This window comes from Nicotiana attenuata, unplaced genomic scaffold, assembly GCF_001879085.1.
Source record: "Nicotiana attenuata strain UT unplaced genomic scaffold, NIATTr2, whole genome shotgun sequence".
NCBI classification, from domain to species: domain Eukaryota; kingdom Viridiplantae; phylum Streptophyta; class Magnoliopsida; order Solanales; family Solanaceae; genus Nicotiana; species Nicotiana attenuata.
Window position 1 is genome coordinate 23,170 of NW_017675688.1, and position 12,365 is coordinate 35,534.

General features: G+C 36.0%; 1 protein-coding gene across 1 annotated transcript; it reads left to right on the plus strand.

Annotated features, from left to right (window-relative positions):
• The first annotated feature begins 5,381 nt into the window (after positions 1-5,381).
• On the plus strand, positions 5,382-11,906 carry LOC109220336 (probable sodium/metabolite cotransporter BASS2, chloroplastic). Its single transcript, XM_019384802.1, has 7 exons — positions 5,382-5,839; positions 6,977-7,117; positions 9,606-9,761; positions 9,884-10,005; positions 10,114-10,275; positions 10,361-10,421; positions 10,894-11,906. The coding sequence occupies exons 1-7, from the start codon at positions 5,438-5,440 to the stop codon at positions 11,080-11,082; spliced, it is 1,233 nt and encodes a 410-aa protein (XP_019240347.1). The 5' UTR covers positions 5,382-5,437; the 3' UTR covers positions 11,083-11,906.
• Positions 11,907-12,365: the final 459 nt, after the last annotated feature.

Genomic DNA, 12,365 nt, shown 5'->3' on the forward strand with positions numbered 1-12,365 from the left:
GTTGTCTAATTGGTTGCCAATGGCACACTTTGGGATAGCGCAACAGAAATTCCAGTTGTAGTCGTACAGTTGGGATAAAGACTGAACCCAGGCGGATAGGATTGATCAACCAATGAGACCTGAGTGGTAGTAGTCGAGATGGGTGTGAACTCTTGGAAACTATGAATAGAAAAGGGCTGTCCTTGGCCATTGGCCCATGCTCGACACATTCCAGTCATTTGTTGTCTCAGTATTCTATTTTCCTCAACCACAGTAGACTCTTGTTGAACCCTCTGACCCTAAATCTCTTGACCACTCGTAACAGCTTCGATATCAGTTGTCATTGGCATTTTTCTCTTGTACCTTATGAATTATGGATGTGTTGCACCTCACCACAAACCGACTACCTCAAACTTTCTTATCAATTCAAAACAAAAGACACGTTAGAATGAACTCGGTCGGTCCTTATTATTATTTTCATCATCATTTTTTTTAATGGTTGATCGAACCTGATGTAGGTTGCCTACGCATCATGTAGGAACATGAATTAAATCTTGCGTAGTTCGGAAAAATCAGGAATAAAGTAAATAAACTAAATCTTTTTTTTTTTGGCTTTTGAATTTTGAATTTTGATTTTTTTTTATAATTTTTGATGTAGGTTGCCTACATATCATGTAGGAACATGAATAAGATCTTGCGTAGTTCGGAAAAATCAGGAATAAAGTAAATAAACTAAATTTTTTTTTTGGCTTTTGAATTTTGATTTTTTTTATAAATTTTTTAATTTCCGAAAAAAAAACTTATAAAGAAGAAAGAAAATATTTTGAATTTCGATTTGTTTTTTTTTGTTGAGAATTTTGAAAAAATAGACTTCTAAGAAGAAAGACGATATTTTTTTTGAATTTCAATTTTTTTTTGTTGGGAATTTCGAAAGAAAAATTTTAAAGAAGAAAGGAAATATTTTTGGATTTTTGGACTTTTATTTTGAATTTGTAAAAGAAAGACTTCTATAGAAAAAAAAAATATTATTGAATCTTGCATTTTCTTTTCAATTTTCAAAAGAAAAACCTCTGAAGAAGAATGATAACATTTTTGGATTTTGAGAAGAAATTATAAGAACATCTTTTTTTATTTTTAAAAATTGGGGTCTCAAAGAAAGACTTTTCTAAAGAAGGAAGTAAAGGAAAATATTTTTGAATTTTTTGAAAATTGTGGACCGGAACTGATGAGGTTTACCTACGTATCTCACATCCGGTGAGAATCAGACCCGCGTAGTTCGGTCAGTTTTGACACAACAGAAAAATATGACTTTTGAAAATATTGACTTATTTTGAAATGACTTTCTTTTACTCCTTATTTTTTCTTTTTTTTTTTCTTCAAAATTTTGGCAGAGTTTCGGGGTTTTCAAATACCTGGATTTTTCAAAAACCGAGTAAATTTTATCTCTCCTGCCTCATCTTGTTTTTTCTTGGTTTCCTTTCCCTATTCTGGAAGCCGGTCAACATGCAAGACGAAACAAATAAATGCGCAAGTAGTACGTAAAATACATCATAATGGTCTTTAATTTTGGGTGCACCTGTCCTAGACGGACCCAACCCCCGTGTTGAGTCCCCAAAGTCAAGCGCACGTGATGCAAACAAACGTTCCTACTAGGGATCCGGCATGAGGCTATGTTATTCTAGGTTTAGATCCTGGGTGTGTTGTTCTACACCTGGCTTACCCGAGCGGACAACACGAGCCGGGGAGGGGAGGGGGAGGGGGGCAGCATACGGGAATACAGAAGCTTCACCAGCTTTGCAACTTGTCCGATCTTCATTCTATAATTAGGGGTATGACTCTAACAAAAAAGAAGCCACCCGAAGCGCACGCTTCCCAGAAGATTTAGAAGACTCAGAGAGAAGAGGGGTGTCGTAACAGTTTTATATACAGTTCACGGCAATATTAAAGCGGTAGATGAGCGACAATTAGCACATTAGGCCCAAACATGTAATATCAGACAATCACAAGAAAGCCAAGTATAACAGTTATTTTAAGCTCGAATTCTGAACCCTGAACCAGAGATTCTAGGTTCGGTCTCCAGCAGAATCGCAAGAGCTGCCACACCTCCTTTTTCCGAGGAATAGGGATAGGGAGTTTTTCCAATTAAAGTGACATTAATCGAAATGAGATTATTTATTTAATTTAGAGTCGCTATATTGGAATAATTTATTATGGTGTCCCAAGTCATCGGTTTATTTTAAAATCCCAAATCGAGGAAATTGACTCTATTTATGGTCTGCGAACACAGAAGACCGGGTAAGAAATTCTGTTAACCCGAGAGAAGGTGTGAGGCACTCCCGAGTTCCGTAGTTTTAGCACGGTCGCTTAACAATTAATAATTTACCTAATTATCTGATTTATTACATGTTTAAAACTTATTGTGCATTTTATTGCTTCTATACTGCTTTTAATTATTTTAATTTCTCTTTAGGATTTATGAAAATTTATGTAAATAAGTCGCGGTGTCGCGCACTTATTATTTTTGTACGCATTACGAATCGCGTCACGTGAAACGCACCCGCGATTTACAACATGTTTATTTTTTATTATTATTTAAAGTTATGGTCAAGTCGCGTGAAACGCGCACCCAAATTGGGGATTATGTATCATGATTATGCCACAAGAACTGTACCCATAATCACGATGATTTATATTATTAATCGCGCCTAAAGCAACTAGCGGTTATTAAGAATTATAATTATTACGGATGCAAGACCTTAGTAAATCCACGCGGCCTACCAAATTTACAAGATTAATCACTGGCCCAATTATTAGTTCTATCAAGCCATGCCACTAGGGGTGTTCAAAATCGAACCGAAAAAGAAATCCGAACCGCAAAAGTGGCTTAAAGGCTTATTTGTATCGGGTTAACGGTTTAACGAATGGGGAACGGATTAAAATTTTACGGCTTATCGGTTTGTGGGCGGATTATTCAATTTTCTTAACGGATAATCCGTTAACCCGTTAAGAACATATATATATATATTAAATAGTAAAAATCCCTTCCACTTTATACTTATGTTGTCTCTATGATTTGCTTTATGACTACTTTGGACAGTGCTTAGTTAAAGCCACTCAAATGCTTTATTTCCTTCTCGTGGGTTCAGTCACATGTTACTCTCTAGTTTCATGCTAATTAACACTTTGCTGTATTTTCACTTAAGACACAAAACTAATGTGATTTTACTGTAATTATCTTCTTGGAACATTCACAAGGTTCTACACCCTTCGTTAACAGTTATATCATTTAGATTGCAATTAATTAGTCTGCTTGTTCATTCGATTTGTCTGTGTAACATTATACTTCGTTAATAAGAACATTCACAAGGTTCTACACAACTTTTATGAACTGTGAACAAGACCAACAAACTAGCTAGTTGAACTGTAACATTATACTTGGTGTTTCCAGTAGCCCTACTGCTCAAATGTTCTGCTGCTACTGGAACTCGTGCAGATCTGAAATGCTATCTCTGTGTGTCTTAGATTTTCACTTCGGTTTATTACACAATTTACTAATTAAAGAGGCACAATCTAAATCGATAACCGCCCGATAATAGCTAAACCGATACCAATCCGCCCGATATCTTATCGGGTGGCTAGCGAATTAATACATTTAAAAGCTGATAACCGATAAGCCGAACCGTTAAGAGTAAATAACCGTCTGATCCGCCCGATAAGCAACCCTATACGCCACTATCAATTAGTCGGTTCCAAACCCAACTTCTATTAATTGAATCATTAAAAATCCATGACTTAACACTATTGTTTCATTGATTTCTCGTTCAACTTTCAAGAACAAATTTAATAACAATAGATCAATGCTATATGATCGTAAGATCGACAAACTACAAATCCAAACATACAGGTTTTAATCAAGAGCTTTAAAACACAAAACAAATAAACGACAAGAAAAATGGACTGAACTAACAGTAAGCAAAAGGAAGCGCGGACCTCGAGAATGAAACTTTTCTGATTAAAATGAATCTCCATGAATGAGTATGTCAAACTGAAAATGAGCAACAGTCCACATGGTTTCTTACGTATATGGCTACAAATCGGACTGCCGCCAGAGCTGCAAACGAACACCTCATCGGCAAACTCAATTTCGACCTTCTTGGGCTGGTATTTGGAGTTATTTTTCAGCTGAGTTTAAGGCTTTTGGAGCTTGGTTTTCGTGGCTACTTTGTTGCATTCTGGGGCTGGAATTTAGTTGAGTTTTAGGGAGACTGTTTTGGGGCGTTTTTCAACTACTTTTGGAGTTGTTTTGCTGGTGTTTCAAGGGTGCTTCAGGGGTGTTTTAGGTTAAAATTGAGCATATTTTTAGCTGCTATTTCAAAGCAAAAGAAGAATAGGCTTATGGGTAGGAGAGCTATGGAGCTTAAGGGGCTATTTTAATGGCTGATTTTCAGCTTTTTCTATGGAGCCTGAAATGCAGAAACAAAGTGCTTTTCTCGTTCTCTCTCTATTTCTGTTTTCTTTGTTCTTCTTTTCGTTTTTTTACCAGATCTATCTTCTATTTGGCCTCTTTGTGTTTTGGCATGTGTGTGTTTTTTAATTGTGTGATTGAGCGAAAGATATATAGGTGCACGTATAGGGATTAATTGGTGGCCGAAAAAATAAGAGTGTGTATATGCATGTGAGTTTTGAGTGAGAGCATGTGAGTTTGTTACAAAAAATAGGGAAGAATCTTGTTAGGTGGCCCTTTTGCATTGGTTTTTTTTTTCTTTTTATTTACTTATTAAAGATAATTAAAATTAAAATACTACACTAAAACTAAAAACTAGAAAAATATAAGAAACTATTAAGGAAAAAGTTATAAAATTTCTAGCCTTACTAAAATTAGAAGAAAAAATATATTTTTGTGAATTTTTTTCTTTTTCAAATTAAAATAAAGCTAGTAATTAAAATAATGTGAATCTTTTATGAGTTTTAATTTCCTAAGAAAAATCTACAAAAGGTAAAATAAAAGCTAAAATATATAGATTAAACTCAAATAATATTTACATACTAAAAAGTGGAAAAAAAATTCCGGTTATGGCCAAAAATTAGATGCTCCCAATAGTTAAACATTAAAAACTTGGAATGAACTAACACTAAGAATTTGAATCAAGAAAAATTGTTTCCTCTAATGTTGAGAACAAATGATTAAGTTTTGAACTAATTTAACAAAATAAGTCTTTGAATCAACTAATTTGTTAAAGAATCAAATTTAATTCTTTTACAAAATCATCATATAAGTAATTGCAAATTTTTTAATATTACATAAATTTATTTTGAAAGTCAAAAATAAAGCAAAATTAATTTATTTCCATAAATTGAGCATGGACTCTCATTTACCGCTTATAACTAGTCAGACTATTATCATAAGTGGAAAAGTACAACGCCATAGAAAGTTCTCAGGTATATACCCGATCAAGCTATGGCGATATCTCTTTGCTTTTCTCCACTTACTTCAACCCCAAAACACAATCCAAGAATCCCCCTTTATAAACCCATAAACCCCATTACTCTAACAAGTCCAAAGATTCTAAGCCCAAATCTTAAGACAATAACTAAATGTGTTCCTAAAAATTCTCAGAATCTTGCTGTGATTTCAGCAAAACCCAGATGGGAAAATTGGCTGTCAACTGCAGCCAACCTTTTCCCTGTCTATGTAACGGTTGGTGGGGTTGTTGCCTGCTTAAAGCCATCAACTTTTTCATGGTTTGTGAATTCTGGTCCTACTTCATATAGTTTGGCTCTTTGGTTTATTATGCTTGCGATGGGTCTTACGTTGGAGGTCAAAGAGTTAATCAACTTGTTGTTGCAAAGGCCTCTTTCTGTGAGTACACTCTTTTTTTTATTGTTTCACTCCATTTACTCACTTGTGAATTTTATTACCCACTTCTTTAATTAGTTGTAGAGTACTGTGACTTGTTTTTGCTTTCTTTTGGTTCTTGATATAAATGTCCTTAGTGAATTTTGCCAATTTTGCTTAGATGCCACATTTTGCTTGTCATGGATTTTCCTAATGAGCTGTAAGTGTGTTTGCTTTAGGTCCGATATTTGCTAGGAGTCTTTACCGCTTGTTAGCGATTTACTATATGCCGGTGAAAATATTGAGAACTTCTAGCGCTAGAGAAACTGAAATTTTCATAATATTGGACTGAGACGGGCTTAAATGCAGTGGCATGGATAGAGAGGATAGCCGAATCCAACTTACTTAGGAATGAGGCGCTGTGTTGTTGTTTATGAGCTACAAGTATAATTTAATCTAACTCAGAAAATTTTGTTATCTTCTTTCTGAATGCTATCATCGAGCAGGTCATAATTTGTGCATAATAGTGCTAATTACTCACAGATTCTTTTTGTTCTCTAACTTTTTTTCAAAAGAGTTTTCACCTAATCTTCCATAGCCAACAACAACAACAAACCCAGTGTGATGGGCCGTGGGGAGGATAGTGTGTACGCGGATAGACCCTCAGCTCAGGATCCACTTCATTAAAATTCAATTAATATGACGGGTCACATGTGAGTTACTCACGACTATTATAACTTTCTGTTTTCCCTATTTCGAACAACTCTCATGTTAACATGTTTTCGAGTGAGTAATTATTGGCACTGTGATAGTACCAACTTGGAACATGTGACTACAATTACGTGGTACTCGTACTTTGTAACATTTAATTTATGTTTTCAAACAAAGAAGTATAAACATATCCACTTGGTCCCATATTTGGACTACAAATATGTGGCATTCACACCTTATAACATTCAAATTAAGCTTAGAAATAAAGAAATTTAGACATGTCCACTTGGTCCGTCATTTAGTTTAAGGACATGGTTCCTGGTGATTTCTTGATTTAATGAAGTGAACATGTACTTTAATTTTGTTTCTTAAACTTTATTCAGACTAGATATTTGCATATAGGGAAATTTCTACAGGCTGAAACTCTTTGTTTTTTCCTCATCTTTCTAGATTCTATTTGGTTGTGCTGCTCAATACACAATTATGCCAGCCTTGGGTATGATTCTCAGCAAATATTTGGGTCTCCCTCCTTCAATTTCAGTTGGTCTAATATTGCTTGCTTGTAGCCCCGGAGGTACAGCGTCCAACGTGGTAAGGTGACTTTCTTCTGTATTTTTCTCCTTAAAGGAGCTAACATGTCAAGCTTAACGTCCGAATGAACATGTTTAGGTTGTAGGTGTCCAGTCTCTGCATATATGCAAACTTTTCAGTAATGATGTGAATCCGCAGTATGTTTGCTATTCTTTACGGTTTTCTCCGCTGAGTTTAAGTGGCATGAGTTTAAGTGGCATCTTTTGGTGTTTTTGGGGTCCCAAGTTATATTTCATTTACGGTCTTCATTTTTAAATTTCAAAATCATTTCATTGTTCTGCTTTTGACTAATTTCGGCCGACTTGTTCTGCTGAGCAGTATTTCCCTTATTAATAATTAAATTAAGGGAACTCACCTCCTAATCTATTGTACGGTATAATCTACAATCAAGAATTGACGTTGAGAATTAGAGCTAAAGGTAGATTTCATTTCAAATTGTTATGTGTTGTTTAAAACTGTATCACAAGAAATCCAGTGAGCTGAGAGCTACAACCACGAGAAGTCGTTAATAACTTCAAAAATAGAATATATTTCTCTGATACTTGTCTGCCTGCCTTGACTTTATTTACCTCTAGGTTGGCTAACCTGATCAGATGGTGACGAACTTTCCCGAAATGCTCCAATTTAGCACTCAATAAGGCTGCCTTGTACCGGCAGCGTCTTCATTTGGAAAAGGAAATCTTTGAAAGTTGACCAATTTCCTTTCGTTATCCTTTGTCTCAAACTCCTTCTATATGAGTTTCTAGTTCTATAGCCTCTGTTACCCAATAATTGGATCTAGACCCCTTTGTCAAATTCACTGCTGTGCATAATTGAAATTGAAAAATGGTTCTTGATGGCCAAAGTTGATTTATTATGTGCATGGATGTGCTTATCTTGACTTACAACCTGCTGCGCTACTATGTGCAGTGACGAATTATCTTTTATACTGCACCCTGCATATAGTTCAGTGATGTAGTGCTGATATTAACTACTAATACTATTTGCAGATGCCTTGTTGATAAATACTCTATGATTGGACGTTGCATCTCTCCACTTTACTTTAGAAAATCAAATTTTTTATTTTGAATTCTTAATGCTCGGGAAGTGTGAAATCTGTTTTAGCACTAAGAAGGAACCCTGGAGCAAAGAAGTGTAACTACCATGAGAGTAGAAGATATTGTTGTCTTTCTTTATACATTTTAGAGTGACATGTCACAAGGTATGGTATCGTGAGGAGCAAATAATTGTCTATATATGCTGAAAACAATCCCTTAAAATCATATTATCACGCTTTACGAAAAGGTGTCATTTCTCACACCACACGTTTAGCAAGCATACAAAATTGGACAGTTCTCTTATCCTTTCATTGCGACAAGAAGTCCACTTCTGTAATAGGCACCCGCCCCGCCCCGCCCCGCATAGAATTTAAACCCGCATTCACCCGCCCCGCACTCCACCCGCGTTCACCCGCCCCGCCCCGCACCCGTAATTTTTTTTTATTTATAAAAATTCTTTCTTTTTTGGAAAGCTAGACTTAAATCTGATTTTTTTAACAAAACAATTAATTACATCCAAAATGTTCTTAAATTCCCATATTTTGCCTCTAAATCTAGTGATTTTTCCTATAGAACAATTAAACTCCATAACTTATGGAAGTGAATAAAGTAAATAGACAACTAATAGGAAATGTGCCTCAAATTATTGGTGGGTTTTGTTTGCAAAGAAGGGTTTTTGTGGACATTTTTTCAAAGGTCCTTACTGGACTAATATATTTTTGGACTAATATATTTTGGACTATGTACACTTTTCCAAACTGATACTGCTCTATACTGACATTAAATCTAGTACTATATATGATGATGATGATGATTATGGTCGAAGGTAGAAAATGCAGAGGGAACTTTGCAGAATGTTATTCATGTCCTGTCACAAGATTTCATTTTTATTTGGCAATAAAGAGAATATTAAATAGAAATGGAAGGCACGTTTACCTTTGCCTTTAATTTGCTTTAAAAAATAGCACCATTAAAAATAATGAAGTTACTAAAATGCATTTTTGTAAATGCATAATTTTATGAACGAAAATTTCTATTACATGAACTACATATAATTCAAATAGAAGAAAAGACTTTATAAAGATCTCTCTATTAGTTTAAAATATTAAATCCTCACCCGCACCCGCACCCGCCCCGCCCCGCCCCGCAACCACAAAATCTCAAATCTGCCCCGCCCCGCTAACGTTCAAACCCGCCCTGCGCCCACACCCGCACCGCCCCATTGCCATCCCTACTTCTGTTACGATGTTTCCTGTCTGTCACTTTCTTTCTTTTGATTGGAACATAAGCATTTAACGAACTCATTTTTAGGTGTCAGGGGAAAACTTTGCTTTTTACTGAATGCACGCTCTTGTACTCAGATATTAGCTTCTTGATATCATGAATACATATGGGCTTACACCATAAGGCTCACTACAAACTTTCCTTGTTGCTTCCCAATTGTGTTACAGGTAACGTTAATTGCACAAGGAGATGTTCCTTTGTCAATAGTGATGACAGCATGCACCACAATTGGTGCAGTGCTTGTCACTCCCTCCTTGACGAAGATTCTAGCTGGAACTTATGTTCCTGTGGATGCTCTTAAGCTTTCCATCAGCACGCTCCAGGTTACATCATTTCACTTTGTTCTGTAAATATATTGATACTTTTGACTCGTCAAATTACCTATATGGAGTATATGTTTACAGAAATTAATAATTTATTTTTTCTTGTGTTGCTTCTTTTTTAGGTTGTGGTTGCTCCACTTATTGTAGGTTCTTATATGCAGCACAAATTTCCGAAGGCAGTGAAACTTGTTACACCTTTTGCTCCCCTTCTAGCAGTCTTAGCTACTTCTCTTGTTGCTTCCAGGTTTAGTTGTTGATTCTGAATCATTTTCTCTGTGGTGATTGTTCACTTAACTGTCCTTTCTTGCTTCATTCCTTTCTCATTCTGTCTTTTGTTGTCTTTTTTGCTCAGTATATTCTCCGAAAATGTTGGGCGTCTAAGATCTTCTGTGGTTGGCATATCATTCTCTTCCGATTTGTCTCTGCTCAATCGTGCTCAGAATGTGCTAACTAGTGAATTTGGGCTTGTTGTGGTATCTGTAGCATTGCTTCATTTTGCTGGTTTCTTTGTTGGGTAAGATTATCCTTATTTCGTTGTCACAATCTATTGTCCTGATTTAGCGTCCATGCAATATGTCGTCTGATGAGATCTTCATCAGGTATCTATCTGCTGCTTTGGCTGGTTTTGGCGAACCTCAAAGACGGGCTGTATCCATTGAGGTATGTTTCTGATTGGTTTAAGACTCCTAAGCTTGCTACTTGGGTCAATTCTAGCCAAGCATGGAAAGAACACATTGGTAACAAGTTTCTATTTTGTTCTTAGTAGCCCAAGACAGTTCTTTAATCAGTGTCTGTTTTTTATCACTTCCGAATGACCCATATTTCTCATGGACGAAACCAATTTACCTATTAAATGGGGGAGGAGAAGAGAACCTACTGAGTACTGAAAAAAATTTTACTCAACGGATAGGAAGATCGCCTCACTATCTATTTCCCTTGCCACAACCTTGTACAAATTCAACTGAATTCAGGAAAGTTGTTAGATAATTATTATAAATCTTGTGAAACTTATTTCATCTTCACCTAATGGTCAGTAATTGAGCCGTAATCAGAAAAGGAGCTTCTCCCTCTCTATCCCCTTCTTCTTCTCAATAATAATGCAGCCAATGATGTTAAACTTTCTGTCTTGCAGGTGGGCATGCAAAATTCGGCCTTGGCTGTGGTTTTAGCAACCTCCCATTTCTCTTCACCAGCAGTTGCACTACCTGCTGCCACTTCAGCTATTGTAATGAATTTAATGGGTAGTTGTTTAGGTTTCTTTTGGAGATGTATCAACCCTACTCAACCAAGGAGTAGTCTTGAACTGGCTGATAAATCATGAATATTCATGTTGAACCATAGTTATCTATTTCTCCTATTCGTATAACTATCAATAAGTTCTTGTTTTCACCATTCTCTGAGTTCACTTTTGAGGCCCTGGCAAGGCTGAAAACTCATCAGAAGTATTCTGGAGAAGTCCTTGAAGATTATTGCCTTATGAGAGAGTGGTTTCCGGGAAAGTACCGGAAGAAGGTGAAAGCATGTCTAAAGGGCAGTCCGGTACACTAAGCTCTCGTTAATGTGCGGATCTAGGGAAGAACGGACCATATTGGGGCTATTGTGCACAGCTGTACCTTGCATTCATGCAAGTGGTTGTTTCCGTAGCTTGAACCCCGACCTCAAAATGGTCAGACGACGGCTACTCTTACTGTTGTTTCAAGACTTCACTTAAAGGATACAGTTTAGAAAAAGCAGTCTTTTCGTTGGCCAAAGATCCAACTTTCATTAGCTTCTGATTTATTTTTTTAAGAATGTGAAGAGGTTCCTCAATCTTGATTCCAAGAAAAAGCAACCAATGTTAGCTGGGCTGTTTCATGGCAAACGTTCGACAGATGGGACAATATGGTGTCATTATTTGACATGGAAACTGTGGTTGCAATTTGTGAGCAACCTGCAGTTTTCTCCTGTCTTGAATCTTTCTAGACACGCAACACATACTGAGGAATCTTGTTGTTGGTCTCTCTCGTCAACCTGGTATAGGTAACATGGGAATTTCTTCAAGTCTTTATCAGACATTCTTGTTCCTCCATTGCTGCTATTTTGAACAATCACATCGACTTCAACAATTATTCTCGAACAAAAGAAGATTACAGAGATTATAATGCACCAAAGAAACCTATGCTCTTCTCAGCAATTCTTTTTCATAGTACACGAAAACGGACAAGTTTTTGGAGTAATGATCTTAAATCAGACAACATTGGTCTTTGCAAGGAACTTTGAAACATGTTTTAAGTTGCCAACTTGTATGACAAAGTTGGAATTGACTTCTTGTTATATCCTGTTTCCCTGATTAGTTTTTTTCTCGGAAGTAGACATGGCTTCGTTTCTGTTGCATAATTTGCTATAGACAATAAGAAGACTTTGTGAATAATGATAGAGTATATATATTATGAAAGAATAGTAATATCTATATCTATATATATCTATATATATATTAAAGCAATAAAGTTATCATATATATTGGAATTATGATTAAGCCAAGTGGCAAGCTATTAAAAAGCCACTTGGCAATATTAAAGAGAGTTTGTAGGAATATTGTCAAATAATTAAGGAGAGTTTATAGGG